This window comes from Pelophylax lessonae (genome assembly GCF_965119305.1).
Source record: "Pelophylax lessonae genome assembly, chromosome: 13".
NCBI lineage: Eukaryota > Metazoa > Chordata > Amphibia > Anura > Ranidae > Pelophylax > Pelophylax lessonae.
In genome coordinates this window covers 170,511,467-170,530,863 of record NC_138780.1, presented here as the reverse complement: position 1 = coordinate 170,530,863, position 19,397 = coordinate 170,511,467, and the positions used below count along the sequence as shown (strand labels likewise).

The window sequence follows — 19,397 nt, the reverse complement described above, 5'->3', positions numbered from 1 at the left end:
CTTGCCTTTTCTTTTTTTGACACGGTCTATCATCAGTCCATAGTGAGCACAGTGAAGAACACTTTCACTAGCTGATTTAATTTAATGCTCTTTGACTTAAATATTTGAGTTTGTGTTGCATTGAGCTTGCTTTAATCTAGTCATGACAACATAGCATCATATATTAGCTGGTGTATAACAAACCCCCACACAGGGTGCCATTTGACATTTTTTAGGTTTCTAAAGATTTTTCCAGGCGTGTTGTGCCTCCACATCATCGCCTATCTGGGCAGGGCGAGGAGATTTAAGGCTCTTCCGCTTTATCTGGCAAGGAGAGAGAGGAGTGATTTAATTGCACGTGAAGTTTGGCAGTAAGCAGAAAGCACTATTTCCATAGCAGCACATTACTTCTGCTTCAGACAAGTTATTGGGTCAGTCTCTTCCAACTGAAAATACATCACGCTTATTCTGAAGACTCATCCTAAGCTGTCTGTTTATTCACACTAAAGATCAGAAGGAAGCCAGGCAATTCTTCAGCACTGCGTGTTTGCTTTATCAAAAAACAGAACACGTTGATATAGATAGTAACCATTTCATGCCACCCGTTATTCCTTCCGCTCTGTTTTCTTTGACCTTCAGTATATTCCCATATTAGGTGTTACAGCATTTCCAAAGAAAAACTGTTGTAATAGGAACTTAAAGGAAAACTGTAATGAAAAAAATATGGAGGCTGCTTTGACCTGTCCTGAAAATGCTAGTTGCCTGGCTGTCATGCTGATCTGGTGTCTTTAACCACTTTAAGACCGGAAGGATTTGCCCCCTCAATGACCAGGCTACTTTTTTCAACTTGGCACTGCGTGACTTCAACTGACAATTGAGCGGTCGCGCGACGATGTACCCAAACAAAATGTACGTCCTTTTTTCCCCCCACAAATAGAGCTTTCTTTTGGTGGTATTTGATCACCTGTGCGATTTTATTTATTTATTTATTTATTTTTTGCGCTATACACAAAAAAAAAGCGACAATTCTGAAAAAAAACAATATTTTTCACATTCTGCTATATGACATTCCCAGGGCCGGTGCTAGACTATTTTACGCCCTAGGCAAGACCAGCTGCTTGCGCCCCCCCCAAAAAAAAAATAAAAAGGGAAGGGGTTAAAAACTCCTCTATGTCATACCCAGTGACCTATACAGATACCTATATGTGTTAAAAGTGTTGAGTATTGTAGCCCCATGAACTAATGATTTTCCTAAAGAGCATCAATTAAAGCATTTGTTACTCTCAAAAAACCCCCAAATAAATAAATCCTGTTCCCTTAAAGCATGATATACAGCACAGTTCTTGTGCTGTGTAATTTGGCCCACCGTAACACCAAAAATCTATGGCTAAACCTGCCAGTTTCTACCCCCCCCCCCTTGTACACTGACCACAGTGTATCATGGCTGTTGAGCCCTGATACCATGGTCAGTGTATGCGCCTCCGTCATCCGCAGCTATCTGCAGCTCTCCTTTGTCTCCCTCTGTCCTCCTCCCCTCCCTGCCTGTCCGCTCACTAGCGTCGCTCTGCTCCCCTCCCAGCTGCTACAAAACTATGTGATCTTTACATCATCCCCTCTGTTAGATTACAACCTGTATTCTAGTGCCTGTGCTTGATTAAAAAAAAAAATAGCATTTCTACCTGTTTTTACAGTGCCACTCGGCCGTCACGTGACTCCTGACACCTTCTCATTTCCTCCTTTCCTCCCCTGGCTCCCCACCTCCCCAGCTGACATCAGAGGAAGTTCTTGGCCCCGCCCCCTGGAGATGTCACCCGGGGAGAGAAGAGAGCCGGGAGTCACGTGAGCGCCGATAGGAGCTGTGAAAACAGGTAGAAATCCGTTTTTTTAAAATAAAGCACAGACACTGTTGGTAATCTAACAGAGGGGATGATGTATAGATTACATAGTGGCTTAACAACCACTTTAAAATCTGAAGACCCAGGAGGAATTTCCCTCTAACGTATTCTGTATCAATAAAAGCAGGTTGGTGGTGTGATTGGGTCTAACTGAGTCTATTTTAATTTAAAAATATTAAATTTGGTAGGTGTTCCTGCTGTCAGTAGCAATCAATTGGCTTCTATTTGCCAGTTCTCTAGTGTAGTATGGAAAATGAAGACGGACAGTCTGGTGTCTATGGGCAAGAATTGCTCTTTCTTCAAACACATTTCCAGCACTTCCTATTGTGTTTTACAGAGTCTTATTTTTCTGTATTTCTAGACATGCAGAGGATCCGGTTTAATATGCAACATTTGACACGATTATACAAGGTTGAGTTCACTGCAGAAGACTCACTTGGTATCAAGTCTTAAGTGATTAGGTGGGGCTCATACTGCTGGACAGGTGCAGCTTGGCAGTTCTTGGACCAGTTTTCAGAAGCATACAGGAGTTTATCACCTGCTAGGCAATCCTCCCTATTCTCTGATCTTTATAATCCTCCCTGATGTGACAAATGTCATAATTAGCTTGTGCCTCATATCTTCTGCACATACCAAGGGCTGTTCCTGACTAATAAACTGGTTTAAAGTCCTTCAGAGATAAAATGATGAAATGCAGATATCACTGGTGTGTGTGTGAGAAGGTCTTTACAGGTTTGTAAATGTGTGAGCTTATTTCTGAGGTTGTAGGTAGCCTTAAGCCTCGTACACACGCAACGAATTTCCGCCGACCGGTTGTCCATCTTTTGTCCAGAGTGGTGTTTTGTTGGTTGGCCCGCCCGACAAAATTCTACTTCAGAAGTGATGTCATGTGTTGGATTGCTTTCTTTGTGTTCTTTCTTCTCTGAGCATGCCCAGTCTTGCTGATAAGATTTTTCCCTGTCGATATCTGTACTGACTGCACGAAAATCAGACATGTTTTGACGGAGTCGGTTGTCGGAAGCATCATACTAACAAGCCAAAAATCGGCAGGTCGGATGAAAATTCCTGGCCGAATTTCGACTCATGTGTACGGTACGGGACTTTAGAGTGACCCAATCATTATCGGGAAGGCTTTAGGGTAGCCTTAGAACAGTCGTTCTCAGTCAGGGTTCTCTGGAACCCAAGGGTTTCTCCAGTGATTGTTAGGGGCTCCTTGAACATGGAGCAACTTCTAACTCTCAGATGACTAACCAATGACCACAATGATCCTTTTAGTTATCTGTAAGGTAGAGATTCTTTCCACTGACCACAAATGTAAGAAACATTATTTTGTACCGTCTACCATTCTAATGTAACATGAGCATTCAAATTTATTATCAGAGGTTCCCTAAACCCAGAAAGTAATTGCAAGGGCTCTTCCATGTTTAAAATGTTGAGAAAGGCTGCCCTATAGTAACACAGTCCTTATTTGAAGGCTGTAGGGTAGCCTTAGAACAATCTTTCCTATTTAGGGTTCTGTGGCACCCAAAGGTTCCGCCAGTGGTTGCTAGGGGTTCCTTGAGCATGACCAACGTCTAACTCTCAGATGACTAACCACAGACAACAATGATCTCTTTAGTTATCTGTAAGGTAGAGCATTTTCCCACTGACCACAAATGTAAGAAGCATTCTTCCAACTGACCACCACTCTAATGTACTGTGAGCTGTAGATTTATTAATTTATTATCAGGGGATCCCTGAACCCAGAAAGATATTTCAACTGAAGGTTGTTGGTTGCCTTAGAGTGGCACAAACATAATTGGGAAGGCTGGGGTGCTCTTTACCATTCTTTTTACTTAGGAAACATGCTTACCTTTCCCTTAGCCTAGCATGCATGCTTCTTACCTATCTCTTAGCCTAGAGTGCATTCTCTTTACCTATCCCTTAGCGTAGGGTGCATGCTTCTTACCTATCCCTTAGCCTAGAGTGCATTCTCTTTACCTATCCCTTAGCCTAGGGCGCATGCTTCTTACCTATACTTTGCCTAGGGTGCATGCACTTTACCGGTCCTTTGACCTTCATTGGCATGCTGATTACATGCCCCGTAGCCTAGCATACATGCTCCTTACCTGACTCTTAGCCTAGTATGCATGGTCCTTTCCTGACCCTTAGCCTAGTATGCATGCTCCTTTCCTGACCCTTAGCCTAGTATGCATGGTCCTTTCCTGACCCTTAGCCTAGTATGCATGCTCCTTTCCTGACCCTTAGCCTAGTATGCATGCTCCTTTCCTGACCCTTAGCCTAGTATGCATGCTCCTTTCCTGACCCTTAGCCTAGTATCCATGCTCCTTTCCTGACTCTTAGCCTAGTATGCATGCTCCTTTCCTGACCCTTAGCCTAGTATGCATGCTCCTTTCCTGACTCTTAGCCTAGTATGCATGCTCCTTTCCTGACCCTTAGCCTAGTATGCATGCTCCTTTCCTGACCCTTAGCCTAGTATGCATGCTCCTTTCCTGACCCTTAGCCTAGTATCCATGCTCCTTTCCTGACTCTTAGCCTAGTATGCATGCTCCTTTCCTGACCCTTAGCCTAGTATGCATGCTCCTTTCCTGACTCTTAGCCTAGTATGCATGCTCCTTTCCTGACTCTTAGCCTAGTATGCATGCTCCTTTCCTGACCCTTAGCCTAGTACGCATGCTCCTTTCCTGACCCTTAGCCTAGTAAGCATGCTCCTTTCCTGACTCTTAGCCTAGTATGCATGCACCTTTCCTGACCCTTAGCCTAGTATGCATGCTCCTTTCCTGACCCTTAGCCTAGTATGCATGCACCTTTCCTGACCCTTAGCCTAGTATGCATGCTCCTTTCCTGACCCTTAGCCTAGTATGCATGCTCCTTTCCTGACCCTTAGCCTAGTATGCATGCTCCTTTCCTGACCCTTAGCCTAGTATGCATGCTCCTTTCCTGACCCTTAGCCTAGTATGCATGCTCCTTTCCTGACCCTTAGCCTAGTATCCATGCTCCTTTCCTGACTCTTAGCCTAGTATGCATGCTCCTTTCCTGACCCTTAGCCTAGTATGCATGCTCCTTTCCTGACTCTTAGCCTAGTATGCATGCTCCTTTCCTGACCCTTAGCCTAGTATGCATGCTCCTTTCCTGACCCTTAGCCTAGTATGCATGCTCCTTTCCTGACCCTTAGCCTAGTATCCATGCTCCTTTCCTGACTCTTAGCCTAGTATGCATGCTCCTTTCCTGACCCTTAGCCTAGTATGCATGCTCCTTTCCTGACTCTTAGCCTAGTATGCATGCTCCTTTCCTGACTCTTAGCCTAGTATGCATGCTCCTTTCCTGACCCTTAGCCTAGTACGCATGCTCCTTTCCTGACCCTTAGCCTAGTAAGCATGCTCCTTTCCTGACTCTTAGCCTAGTATGCATGCACCTTTCCTGACCCTTAGCCTAGTATGCATGCTCCTTTCCTGACCCTTAGCCTAGTATGCATGCACCTTTCCTGACCCTTAGCCTAGTATGCATGCTCCTTTCCTGACCCTTAGCCTAGTATGCATGCTCCTTTCCTGACCCTTAGCCTAGTATGCATGCTCCTTTCCTGACCCTTAGCCTAGTATGCATGCTCCTTTCCTGACCCTTAGCCTAGTATGCATGCTCCTTTCCTGACCCTTAGCCTAGTATGCATGCTCCTTTCCTGACTCTTAGCCTAGTATGCATGCTCCTTTCCTGACTCTTAGCCTAGTATGCATGCTCCTTTCCTGACCCTTAGCCTAGTAAGCATGCTCCTTTCCTGACTCTTAGCCTAGTATGCATGCACCTTTCCTGACCCTTAGCCTAGTATGCATGCTCCTTTCCTGACCCTTAGCCTAGTATGCATGCACCTTTCCTGACCCTTAGCCTAGTATGCATGCTCCTTTCCTGACCCTTAGCCTAGTATGCATGCTCCTTTCCTGACCCTTAGCCTAGTATGCATGCTCCTTTCCTGACCCTTAGCCTAGTATGCATGCTCCTTTCCTGACCCTTAGCCTAGTATGCATGCTCCTTTCCTGACCCTTAGCCTAGTATGCATGCTCCTTTCCTGACCCTTAGCCTAGTATGCATGCTCCTTTCCTGTTCCTTTGTCTAAGGTGCATGCACTATACGGTCTATACCAGTCTTTTTGCCTAGGGCGCATGCTCTATTCTTATGAGAGGGCAGAGTGGCAGAGAGATGAACTCCTCAGACTGTTGTTGCTTCTCCTTCACTGTTCAGTCACAGGCAAGACATGTGTTACTTTATGTGGTAATAAACTCCTAATTAAACATTTATTATATTGCAGCTCACCGATGCTTAGATCTGATGGCTGCATTAATTTTCTTTTTTAAGCTCTCTTGTAATCTGGTGATCTGGCCAGTAACTTTTTTTTTTTTTCTGCTTTTCAGCAGAATGTATCAGATGAGACAAACCATTTAACACTGGCAGAGTTCCTTACAATGATCAGTTTTTATTTATTTATTTAAAACATTTATCCCAAAGGGAAAAAAAACTGTTTGCTGTAACTGCTTATAAAATGTGAGCTTTTGTTCAGCTTCAATGTGTTAAGTGTATTTAAATCTGCTAGTACATTTAACACTTCCCTCTCCTAGACTGACAATATTGGTGTCAAAAAGGTGCCCCTGTGCTCTTTCATCCAGAGTGGAGACACTCTAATACAGGAGGTATATTACTGGCCAGAGCTGTGTACATTTCAAGACTGGATGGACAAGCACAAACCCTTTGGCAGATAAAACTGCTCTCATATATTTATTTTAAACTGCAATCCCGTCTCCTAATCTCTCGATAAATCTATAATTATCTGTCTGCCCCTCGTCTGCTATAACCTGCCATGTTTTTCCTTTTTTCTGTTTTAGCATTCCAGCCACAACGACTTGAGGAGTTTACGGAAAGGCTTATCGCCGTACCACTCAGAATCCCAGCTGTCATCGCTTACACCGTACCAGGAAAACGTAAGGAAACCCTCCACCGCCTCCAATTTACTGGTGACATGTGTGTGTATATGGCAGGAAGAGAAGACAGGTCCCCATTCCCTCTCCTCCATCAGGATGAATATTTATAAGCGCAGACAATGAGGGGGGATTTATGCCCCCTAATAGCGGAGATCATGAATATGTATAATGCCTCATCCCCAAAGGATTCCCATAAATTGCCGCTGAAGAATTTATATAATATAATCTGTTTTATTGTCCGGCCTGTCTGCCTCTGACAAGCCAGTCCCATTCGTGATAAGGTGCAGAAGGAAGACGGAATTTACTGGGAGGAAGTCACTGGGATTGGGAAATTTTATGTCACCGCTTTGTGCATTTGTGATGGTGACAAAACCCAGCGTATAAAGGGCCTTTTTACAGTCCCCCATCCCTTCTTCCCTTCCCAGCTCTGTAATTATGCATTTTACAGCAGAGTTATTACACTGAATCATTTTGTAATAGTCTGGTGTGTCTCAGAGTAGTGCATATAAATGGCCTATGAATGCTATTTACCCTTATAAAAATATCCTAATAACACAGTATATATCAACATTTCATGCAGGCTTTGTGGGGTTAATGGGTTGGGAGTTGGAGATATTTATAAACAATACAACACTGCCCCATGTGGCCATTTCTGAAACTACAATTTCTTTTTAAAGGACCAGCATACCCACATACTGCATGTGTGTCTATACAGTGTGTGTGCATGTATGTATATATATATATATATATATATATATTAGTGATCAACCGATATCGTTTTTTTTTAATGCAGATACCGATATTTTGGTCATCGGATATCAGCTGATATTTTCGGACATGTAAAAAAAAATGTTTTTTTTTTTTTAAAGGTACTCCTTGTGGAGGGATCTGGGGGACCCCAAACCCCTTCTCAGCACTGAAAAGTCTTAAATGCTGCCAGTTTTTTTAATTCAGCGCCGAGTACTCGGAGTTCTCATGACATCACTTTCAGGTTTTTTACATGGATACCGGCGCATACGCGTGGAATGGGAAACCCGGGCGAGCCACGGAAGGCGGCGGGAGGGAGTAGATCTCCCCTCCTGCTCCTTATAATGACAGCCAAGCGGCTTTGGTTGTCATTACAGGACAGCCGACCGTCAGCTATGGACACCGGTACCGGGGTGATGCCTCTAGCTGCAGGCATCACCCCAGGACATGCACTTTCCCAAAATATAGGCAATATTGGTAACCTCAGGGGCTGATTCCAATATATCGGGGAAAGTGCATATTGGCCCCCGCTATATTGGTGTTGCCGATAATCGGTCGATCTCTAATATATATATATATAAACAAGGTCAGGGGTTCTGCCAGGTGGTAGAACACGTCATCTGCATAGACCAATGGCTTATGCTCTGTGTTTCCTACTCTCAGTACCTTAAGGCTGCATTCACATGTCAGCGTTTGGATCGCGGGCAGAACCGCCGCGGTTCCGCCCGCGATCCGGAGATTATTGCAAATCGCGGGACGCCTAGCGTTGCCCGTTGATTTGCAATAGCCCCCCAAACGCCGAGCGATGTTGCCGCGATTTCCGCCTGCCGAATCGCGGCAACATCGCGCAAACAAAATCGCGGGACGCAATACGCTCCAAAGAAGCTCTTGTACTTCACATGTGAGCGATCCATACGCTCACATGTGAACGGAGCCTAAAGCAAAACAAAAAAAACAAACCCTGCAGGACAAAGGCATAATGTGCTAGTATGCACAAGTAAGGTAAATACTTACCTTAGAACAAAGCCTCGACACGGTCGCCCGGACACAGCTGAGGCAGCGGACATGTTCCCTCTGTGTCTCTTCCGGGTTCGGCGGCTCCGGCGCTGTGAGTGGCCAGAGCCGCGATGACGTCACTCCCGCGCATGCATGCGGAAGTTCACTTTCCAGCAAGGAGCTCTGTAGGTCCGGCCCTTCAGAGCCCATGCGCCACTGGTGTCAGCGGCTGCATATACAGGGTGAATATCTACTAAACCGTGCAGGTTTAGGAGATGTTAATTTTACCTACAGGTAAGCCTCATTATAGGCTTACCTGTAGGTAAAATTCTTTTTTACTGTATGCACTGTATGAGGTGGAAGGAAGGTAAGTGCTGGAGGTTCAGCGCTTAAAGTATAACTAAGAGCCGGTTCACATATATGTGATGACAGACATTGCATGTGATTCGGAGCGCACTGCTCTGCAAATCACAATGTGATGTCTGTGCGATGCAAATTTAGCCATACAGATTGTATGGGTGAATTCACATCACATTCGGACACAACTCGCACAGAACCCTTTTTTGGGTCCGCACCAGAATCTGATCGCATGGGTGTTTGCACTTATGCAATCCGATTCATGTCTGAACTGACAATTCGCACTGGGATATGCCAACTGATCTGGGGGTGTCGTTAACTTTGTATTGGCACTCCCAGCGATTCGCATACGGCAGTGTGATTCACAGGGTTCCTGCATCGCATATGTGTGAACCGGGACTCAAGCCAAACTTTTTTTTTTTTAGTTTTGGATAGACAGGAGAGGGATTAGACCTTTGATCAGCTGTCTGTTTGTCCTTTGTTTACCATTATCACTGAAAGTGAAAGTAAAAGAAATTCCCAAATTTTGGGTTGTCCCCAGAAAAGTAATAGAGGAGAAATCTTCCAATTGGGAAACTAGCTCTGGTGACCTGGAGGTTCCTAAGGAATTCCCTTAATTTTCAGGGATTTCCTTTCACTTCCTGTTTAGTTATGGGGACAGGAAGTGAAAAGAAATCTAGCAATGGGACACAGATGGCGAAAAAAAAAGAAAAAAATCTGATGGGTTATAACCCTCCTTTGCTCTATCCAAAATGGAAGAAAAAAAAAGGTTTGCCTATAGTTCTACTTAATGTATTATCGGGGATGAATGCAACTTAACATTTTACCAAGTTATAGCAGCCATCCTCATTATTGGAGGTTATTTGTTGGTACATTGCGAATGGGCAAAAATAGTTTTATCTCTGGAGTTCAGCTTTAATGCTGATTGACATACTGTAGGATATAAACCATTTTTGATTTTGCCCTAGTTCTACTTTTACCATCCAGGCGAGGAGAGAAAGTGAGTAACTCGGGATTTGTATACAGAAAAGAGCGTTGATCCTTTAATGTTACTGAGGATTGCAAACACATTACGCATCTATTTCCCAAAGAAAGCCTTCACTTCATTAAATGTTACCGTCTTCACAAACATCTGCCATTAATACATGGGCTGAACGAAAATAAAGAGCATTGCATGTACTGTATGCCCATCATTAGAAGTGGGTGGATGCTGGGAGGTCTAATGGTGGGCATACCACACTCTTTCTGGCAGAGATTTCTTCATCCACATCGATCGATATGAAAGAAGAACTCTGTTAGGTTCTTTTTTTTTTGTTCAGCCCACAGGCTGCATGAAAAAAAGAACCTTACAATATATGCCCAACAAGGACCAGCAATGTACTGGTACGTCGCTGGACTTTGAGTGGTCATGCCAGGATGATACCTGCAGATTTAGGTATAGTGTTTTCTACAGGGCTTTTTTTCTCAGAAAAAAGGTGCAGGAACTCAACCACGACCCTGTGTTTACAAGTGATAGTGATGAGCAGAGGGCCTAAGCAAAAGGTGATGGAACGGAGTTCCACCAAGTTCCAGCTGAAAAAAAGACCTGTTTTTTTTTACAGCCAGCGGTCGGCTATTATGTAAAAGCAATCCTAGCAGATAATTAGCTGCTAGACTGCTTTTACAAGCAGCGGGAGGGGACATACACACTCCCCGTCGCCTTCCATGGTGCTCTCCAGTCCCACCAGGTAACTCGAGACTGCAGCCGGTGGTTCTGTATACACTTATTGAGATTTTTTTTTTATCAAAGACATGTAGCTAAATACACTTTGGCCTATATGTATGACAGAAATTTAGTTTATTGGATATTTTTTCTAAGAAAAAGTAGAAAATTTAATTTTTTTCTCAAAATTTTTAGTCTTTTTTAGTTTGTATCGCAAAAAATAAAAACTGCACAGGTGATCAAATACCACCAAAAAAATGCTCTATTTGTGGGGAAAAAAAGGACGTAAATTTTGTTTGGGTACAGCACCGCATGAACGCGCAATTACCAGTGAAATTCACGCAGTGCCAAATTGCAAAAAATGGCCTGGTCATTAAGGGGGTAAAACCTTCTGGTCCAGAAGTGGTTAACTGCAGCTCCTTAGGGGGTGCACTACATTTCCAACGCATTTCAGGAGTCCAAGAGTGCCTTCTTCCTCAGAGATGATTTAGCAGGCTGCTGACAAGGTCTGTGCTTGTAATCGCACTGAAAGAAATACCATTATATTTTTTGCAATTTTGGGAGTCACCCAAACTGAGTTGGAAAGGAGATAGGCTCTAGGTGTCAGAGCCCATCATTTTTACAAACGGCCCCCCTCTGGAGGCTCCCCTGCTAAGCTGAGACAGTGACCACTGTTGGCGATGCCATAGCAACTCAACTATATAATAAAAGAATAATCTGAAATTATATACCATATACACCAATTCCTGCACCCAGGCATTACTACAGTACTAGGAAAATCAAGACAATGTCATTACAATACAATACATACCCCTGAAGAAGCGGTTCGTCTAAAACCGCGAAACATGTCGGGTTAATATCCGGTTTTCTATATCGGATATATTGAACATTGAGTCCTTGAGGATATTTCTGTACTATTTTGATAATCTTTATACATTTCATGTATGTTGCTTTTAATCTTTTTTTGTATGAATACATTTTGATAATTTTTAATTGGTAGTTATGCGTCTATCTACATAAGTGGTACGGTACCAATTTAAAAATCCCACCAGCCCTCTACTTATCTTCCTCTTTCTTTCCGTTTCTTGTCTCTAACTTTACTCCTCTTCTGGGACATCTTCCTTTTTCTTTACTTTTCTCTTGGCTGATGGTGGGCTCTGACACCTAGAGCCCATCTCCTTTCCAAGTCAGTTTGAATGACTCCCAAAATTGCAATTGTTAACTAGGGATGTCGGTACCTTTTTTTTGTTATCAATATCTATTACAAACACTATATTCTATTTAAATACCATTATATGTTGGTTCACTTCTAGGCTATTTACATTGTTGTCAATCAAGCCCTGGTGAAGGGCTGTTGGACTCCTGAAAGGTGTTGGCTACTCTTTGAATTGTCCTCCTGACCTTTATTGGAATAAAGTTGTATCTAGACCTCGTAGCAGTGGTGTGGCACTTCAGTTTCCATATTTGCTACATTGCACTATACGCCGCGCAGCCTGCCCAGGAACCAGACCATTTACATCAATACTTAAAGATAGCAATACCAGCGAGATAATGCTACGGGTTCAGTGCTATTTTTCCACTTTCCTCAATTCCTTCTAATACTGAGTCCTTCTCAATGCTGGGCCAGAACAGATTAATTCCAATAGAGAATCATTCCTGACACTGGGCCGTGGGATTCTGGGAGGTACCCATGATTCTGTTCTCCTGGGGCTGTTTGTTAATTGGTTCATTTATTTTGACAGTAAGCCTGGTGGTCATTGTGCTTATACACCGCGCAGTAAGCTGTACGGGCGAGCTCTGCCTTGGAGTTTCTCTGAGACGGCCCTGCGGTGGCTTCTCGGCTGTGACAGATAACCGGCATCCTGACAGGTTCCTTTTAATGCGAGGTTTATTTTGGCTTATTTAATGATGGCTGGCAATGGTCCAGCCGCTTCAGAATCTCTCCTTAACATCCTGCCTCTCCCAGGCGTCGTCTTACATAACCGGGATGATTGCTGAACAGATGCCGCAGCTGTCACATTATGTGCTAGATCTGAGAGTCGATGCTCGACTGGGGACAGGACCTTGCGTGGATGACATCTCTTTACCTACTCCGCTGGATGTTCAGCACACAGCTGCCTAGTGATCCCGGCATTTTACCTTTCAAAGAGCACCTTTACTGATGGAGAAAATAATAGGCGGCTGTGTCAATGGAAACACTTTTTGTTTTTTGTTTTGGGGTTTAGATCTGTGGTGGCCAGACGTGGCCCTTGGCTTGCTTTTACCTGGCCCTTTGGGCAATATTCTTCCCATTGATATGAGACCCTGTTATACCAATTGATATCAACTGTGGACCACTAATCCTCCCAATGACTCCCAACAGTGGGGCATTATTCCTCCCACTGACACCAACCATGGGATACTAGTCCTGCCAATGACACCAACCATGGGGCACTATTCCTCCCAATGACACCAACCATGGGACACTAGTCCTCCCAATGACACTAACCATGGGGCACTATTCCTCCCAATGACACCAACCATAGGACACTAGTCCTCCCAATGACACCAACCATGGGACACTAGTCCTCCCAATGACACCAACCATGGGACACTAGTCCTCCCAATGACACCAACCATGGGACACTAGTCCTCCCAATGACACCAACCATGGGACACTAGTCCTCCCAATGACACCAACCATGGGACACTAGTCCTCCCAATGACACCAACCATGGGACACTAGTCCTCCCAATGACACTAACCATGGGGCACTATTCCTCCCAATGACACCAACCATAGGACACTAGTCCTCCCTATCACACCAACCATGGGGTACTATTCCTTCCAATTACACCAACCACGGGCACTATTCCTTCCAATTACACCAACAATGGGACCTTATTCTTCCCAAAAACACCAACCATAGGACACTATTCCTCCTAATGACACCGGCACTATTCCTCCAGATGACCTCAAGCATGGGACACTATTCCTCCCAATGATATCAACCATGGGACACTATTCCTCCCAATGACACCAACCATGGGGTGCTATTCCTCCCACTGACACCAACAATTGGACACTATTCCTCCCTCTAATACCAAAGATTGGGCATTGTTTACTCACAATGGGCACAGTCCGGCCCCCCTAAAGTGTAAAGGACAGTAAACTGACCCTTTCTTAAGAGAGTTTGGAGACCCCTGTTGTAAAGGATAGGAGGGTTTAGTTGTGCTTTAATTGTGATGGCTTGTGAATATAGTGTGATGCAAGCTAACTTGTCGTTATTTGTCTTATAGGGTCCTACACGGTTAACATCAGACCCCTCATCCACTCCCCCTACTGGTTACATCTCAGTGGTGCAGAAACCAGAAGCGGTAGTTCATGCGATGAAGGTACGTAGATAGGGAAAAACAGTAAATATTGAAGCAGCTCCAGAATTCTAGTTAGGTTCACATCTATGCATGTTAAGAACCTTTAGCATATGCGTGGAGATGCCATTCATTGTTGATGGCACCTCCACGCATCTGAAAATATGTGCGCCATGTGGTTCAGTGCTGTTTTTGGAAAAGAATCAGGGACTAATTTCTGCGTTTCTTGCTCATAGAGCAGCCCGTTGAAATGAATGGGCTGCCCTACATGCGATGCGTGGAGGAGCGCCCACAGTTGGCCGCTCTTGTACAGTAGGTGAGAATCAAGTCTCTTTGGTTGTAGCTTGAAACTGATGTAAGTCCTGCCTTGACAACTTGCATCTTCTGTACCATTTTGTAAATGAGGGGTTATTGAGGGTGCGCTCACCCTCTCAAATGCAGCCTGTGAGCGATCAGCTTCAAGAACCTGAGCAGGGGTTCCTTCGATTTAGCTGTGAGTAGACAGCCTCATTGAAAGCAATGGGGAGGCTGCCTGATTTTGCAGTTAATGATGCCTACTCACATGTAATCGCTTAAGCAGCAATCACATCTGAAAGCCGGCGCTGTGAAACAGTGTGTCAGGTCAGGCAAATCCAACGCTCTAACCTAAGACCTAAAGCAGATAAAGCTAAAAAAATATAGAAATAATATTTGCTCAGTCTTGCCTAAGAGAGAACATAGAATTGAATATTCAGATTTTTTTTCACTGAAAAAAAATCACAACTGGTTCTGTTTTGGTAACGATGTTGAACTCCCTTCCACAATTGGTGTCAGTTGGAAGTATCAATAATTAAAAAAAAAATCCTAGATGGGCATCTTAATTAACGCAATATACAGAGATATGGGAAACGGTTTTGACGTACACACCCACACAGGTAGAGTTGGATGGACTGGTGTCTTTGTTCAACTTTACCAACTATATAAATCTATAACATTGGTCCTCACCCACCAGGTCATGGTCCACTTCCAGGTCTCGGCTCCCCTCTTACCAGGCCCCCAGCCAGCTGCAGATACCCCTACCTCTCATAGTGCCTCCCAGCTACTATAGTGTCCCCCATCCTTCCATAGTGGACCGCAGTGCCCCCCCCCCCAACCTTAAATGAAACTCTTAAAGTTCCACCATTCCCCTGCAATGCCTTTAGCCCCCATAGTGCCCCAAACCTAAACCGCATCCCACACTGCCCCCCCCCCAACCTCCCATAGTCACCCAAAGTGCCCCTGCACAGTCCCCAGCCTCCTGGAGAGACCCTTAGCTCCCTTTTTAGAATATAGAATTTCTCAAATGTCCAGTCTTATAGAAAATGCAGATGACAAACCCTTTTTTGTTTACCCCTACAGGTGCTAGAAGTGCATGAAAATTTGGACCGGCAGGTAGTGGACAGCTATGAGGAGGACCTCAGCGAGAAGGAGAAGGCGATCGTCCGAGAAATGTGCAATGTAAGTACATACTGTTCAGCCAGTGTTTCACCGGTAACCTGGTGTAGGCACAGTTAGTTACATGGTTTAAATGAAGCCTTTACTGTGATAAATGTGAATGATGATATTGCTGATCTCTTCTCTGGAAAATGCCATGTGCCTGGTTGTTACGCCGACTCACTGGCTTCAATCATTTTCCAAATCCTTGACCCGTAACAAGTATGCAGATCAGTAGTTATAGCTTTTCTTGTTCCGCATAAGAAAAAGTATTGAAGCCACAACAGCCAGGCAATTAGCATTTGCAGAATGAGGGTCTGCAGTTACAGATTTCACCCATGGCGCCACCTACTGCTGGAATCAGGTGTCTTGATGCAACCGATACTAAGCTGGGCATACATTGATTGAATTGGGGGGCCGTTCGTGATGAACTGGCCAAAAGGGGTCTTCCGCTTCCTGATTGGGTGGGAGGAAAATAAGTGTGATAATAGCAAATATTCATTCGCTATTGTCATACAACTGGTGGGCTCAGGGCGCAGTGCTCTGCGCCCCGAGCCCACCCTTTTTTTTTAAGCCTATTGCAGTTACTGTACTGCTGGCGATCGGCAAGAGGTTAACTATGACACCTTTTATTTAACAATAAAAAGTAATATATTCACAAGACATATGGAGCTTCAAGCCCAATGCAAATTTCCAACAACTCAGCCAAAAATGGTAACACCCCTCCTGATAGATCAGAACAATGTCCGAGTCCTACAGATTCTTATGCATTTTGGAGGTGCCCCATATTCGGAGCTAAAGAGAGTCACCTGTCTTGTAAAATATATTACATTTTATCGTCAAAGAAAAGGTGTCATAATTAATGCACAAGGCTGGTGCGCCCTCTTTTGTTTTTTATGTACAGTATGTATGGATCCCCCAGCCAGAGGTGGGCAGCAAGGCCAAGTGGTTGCTAGAAGGCCTTGACCTGGGTTGTGTGCCAGAGATGGATGGAATTTTGAGAGAATTCCTCCATTAGGATTGGTGCCACACCTTAGCCGTAGAAGTGATATTGTGATAAAATAGGGAGGGCCAGAGGAGCTTGACCAGCACAGAAAGTAACTGGACATTCCCAAAAGAGGAAAGGGCTGTGACTTGCATAGAGGGAGAAGGTTGTGCTAAGGAATTTACTCTTCCAGGATTCGTTCTATTTCCTAACAAGTTCAAAGGCACATTACAAGTGAATCGAAAAAGTAATTTATGGAAAGGAAAACAAAATATGTCCCTGAGTCTTGCAGATGCTTACGCATTTTGGAGGTGCCCCTTATTCAGAGCTAAAGAGAGTCACCTGCCTTGTAAATATTACGTATTATCATTAAAGGAAATCAAAGAGAGGTGCCTGTGTTGGATACTTCCCCTGGTGCCACATCCCAGATAAAGACTGAAGAAAAAATCCCCTGTTTGTGGGACTTTGTAGGCACTCAAATATACATGTACACAATGCTAAAATTTAACAAATTTTATTGAGAAAATACAAAATGGCATAAAAAAGGGGCAAGTAAAGTAAAATTCATCACATTTGCAGGTTTTGAACAACCACAACATTCCAGGGTGATGACCCAACTAGTTTCGGAGTTTACGACAGATACTCCTTCTTCAGGGGGGAAGACCCTGGGTAGTGGTATTCTCTGCAGTGATGATTGACACTATAAACTTGCCATGATGGTATTAAAAACAAGTAGTCAACATGCTCGACTGAGTCCACACATTTGTTGTGTGAGGGGTATGGCTGATGTGGTGTTGCCTCAATTATGTATTATGTAGAAATAGAGGCTTGTTGTGGTATATAGTAGTCAGCCTTTGAATGCATCAAGGGAGGACAACTGGAACCCACATTAGGCAGATTTGCTTATGGGACAGCAAATTAGCAAGCCAGTAGTGTCAGACACCCTCCGGTATTCACGGCAGAAGAGCAATGCAAGGCAACACCACATCAGCCATACCCCTCACACAACAAATGTGTGGACTCAGTCGAGCACGTTGACTACTTGTTTTTAATACCATCATGGCAAGTTTATAGTGTCAATCATCACTGCAGAGAATACCACTACCCAGGGTCTTCCCCCCTGAAGAAGGAGTATCTGTCGTAAACTCCGAAACTAGTTGGGTCATCACCCTAGAATGTTGTGGTTGTTCAAAACCTGATAATGTGATGTATTTTACTTTACTTGCCTCTTTTTTATGCCATTTTGTATTTTCTCAATAAAATTTGTTAAATTTTAGCATTGTGTACATGTATATTTGAGTGCCTACAAAGTCCCACAAACAGGGGATTTTTTCTTCTATCATTAAAGGAAAGGTGTCCTAGTTAATTCTCCATGCTGGTGCGCCATCTTTTGTTTTTATGTACAATGTGTATGGATCCCCCAGCCAGAGGTGGGCAGCAAGGCCAAAGTGGTTGCTAGAAGGCCTTGACCTGGGTTGTGTGCCAGAGATGCATGGAAGTTTAAGAGAATTCCTCCATTAGGATTGGTGCCACACCTTAGCCGTAGAAGTGATATTGTGATAATAAAGGGAGGGCCAGAGGAGCTTGACCAGCACAGAAAATAACTGGACACTCCCACAAGAGGAAAGGGCTGTGATTTGCATAGAGGGAGAAGGTTGTGCTAAGGAATTAACCTTTCCTGGATTCGTTAGATTTCCTAGCAAGTTCAGAGGCACATTACAAGTGAATCGAAAAAGTAATTCATGGAAAGGAAAACAAAAAATGTCTGAGTCCTGCAGATACTTACATATTTTGGGGGTGCCCCCTATTCAGATCTACAGAGAGTCACCTGTCTTGTAAAATATATTACATTTTATCGTTAGAGAAAAGGTGTCATAGTTAATGCACAAGGCTGGTGCGCCCTCTTTTGTATTTACAGTATGTACAATGTGTGTGGATCCCCCAGCCAGAGGAGGGCAGCAAGGCCAAGTGGTTGCTAGAAGGCCTTGACCTGGGTTGTGTGCCAGAGATGGATGGAATTTTTAGAGAATTCCTCCATTAGGATTGGTGCCACACCTTAGCCGTAGAAGTGATATTGCGATAATATAGGCAGGGCCAGAGTAGCTTGACCAGCACAGAATGTAACTGGACATTGCCAAAAGAGGAAAGGGCTGTAACTTGCATAGAGGGAGAAGGCTGTGCTAAGGAATTGACTCTTCCTGGATTTGTTCTATTTTTTAGCAAGTTCAAAGGCACATTACAAGTGAATCGAAAAAGTAATTTATAGAAAGGAAAACAATAAACCTCTGCTATAAAGCATTTATAACACTTGATTTTTCTGTGCTCTTTTATTATGCATTTGTATTAATATATATTGTACATACATGTGTCTGTTTTGTTGCAGGTGGTATGGAGAAAACTGGGGGATGCCGCCAATTCCAAACCTTCAATCAGGCAACATCTGTCCGGAAACCAGTTCAAAGGACCTTTGTAGAACAAAATCTCCCTACTCTTCCCTTAGAGGAAGAATTTGTCCAAGGCACTTGTATTAATGAACTCTGTATACTGTGACTTGAGGTCGTTAGATAAGCTGGAGACACAATAGAGTGTACATACGTCTGCTGATTTTACTGGACCCTTTATTTTGTATTCTATATCACTTGTACATATGGTAGATAAAAAAAAAGAGGGGGGAATATAAAAACCACTAAGTGTCTCCTTCTTCTCACACAAACGTCGTTCTATAGATCACTGTTCTCGAGTTAAGATGGCAGGGGCCTCTGGGTCTTTGGCTCTTTACCTGTTGGACTACAATGTCTAGCCTGACCAAACAGCCGTCGCTTAGGCCTCATCTGACCTTAGACCAACCGATTGAATTTTTGTGTGAATATTACTTCTGTCTGACCTTTTAATGAGGCAAATTAGCTACACACTGGATAATCCCCTCGGAAAACCACACAAAGAATTTTAATTGTTTTATTTAATAGC

The 19,397-nt window shown here is 43.9% G+C and overlaps 1 protein-coding gene across 1 annotated transcript in view; it reads left to right on the top strand.

Moving 5' to 3' along the window:
- CCDC85C (coiled-coil domain containing 85C) overlaps positions 1 to 19,174 on the top strand; it is a 181,871-nt gene extending 162,697 nt beyond the window's left edge. Inside the window, exons 3-6 of the mRNA XM_082242829.1 lie at positions 6,746 to 6,841; positions 13,922 to 14,017; positions 15,371 to 15,469; positions 18,814 to 19,174. Of these exons, the coding sequence (XP_082098955.1) occupies positions 6,746 to 6,841; positions 13,922 to 14,017; positions 15,371 to 15,469; positions 18,814 to 18,903 (381 nt within the window). The 3' untranslated portion in view covers positions 18,904 to 19,174. The remainder of the gene's footprint in view (positions 1 to 6,745; positions 6,842 to 13,921; positions 14,018 to 15,370; positions 15,470 to 18,813) is intronic.
- The last annotated feature ends 223 nt before the right edge of the window (positions 19,175 to 19,397 follow it).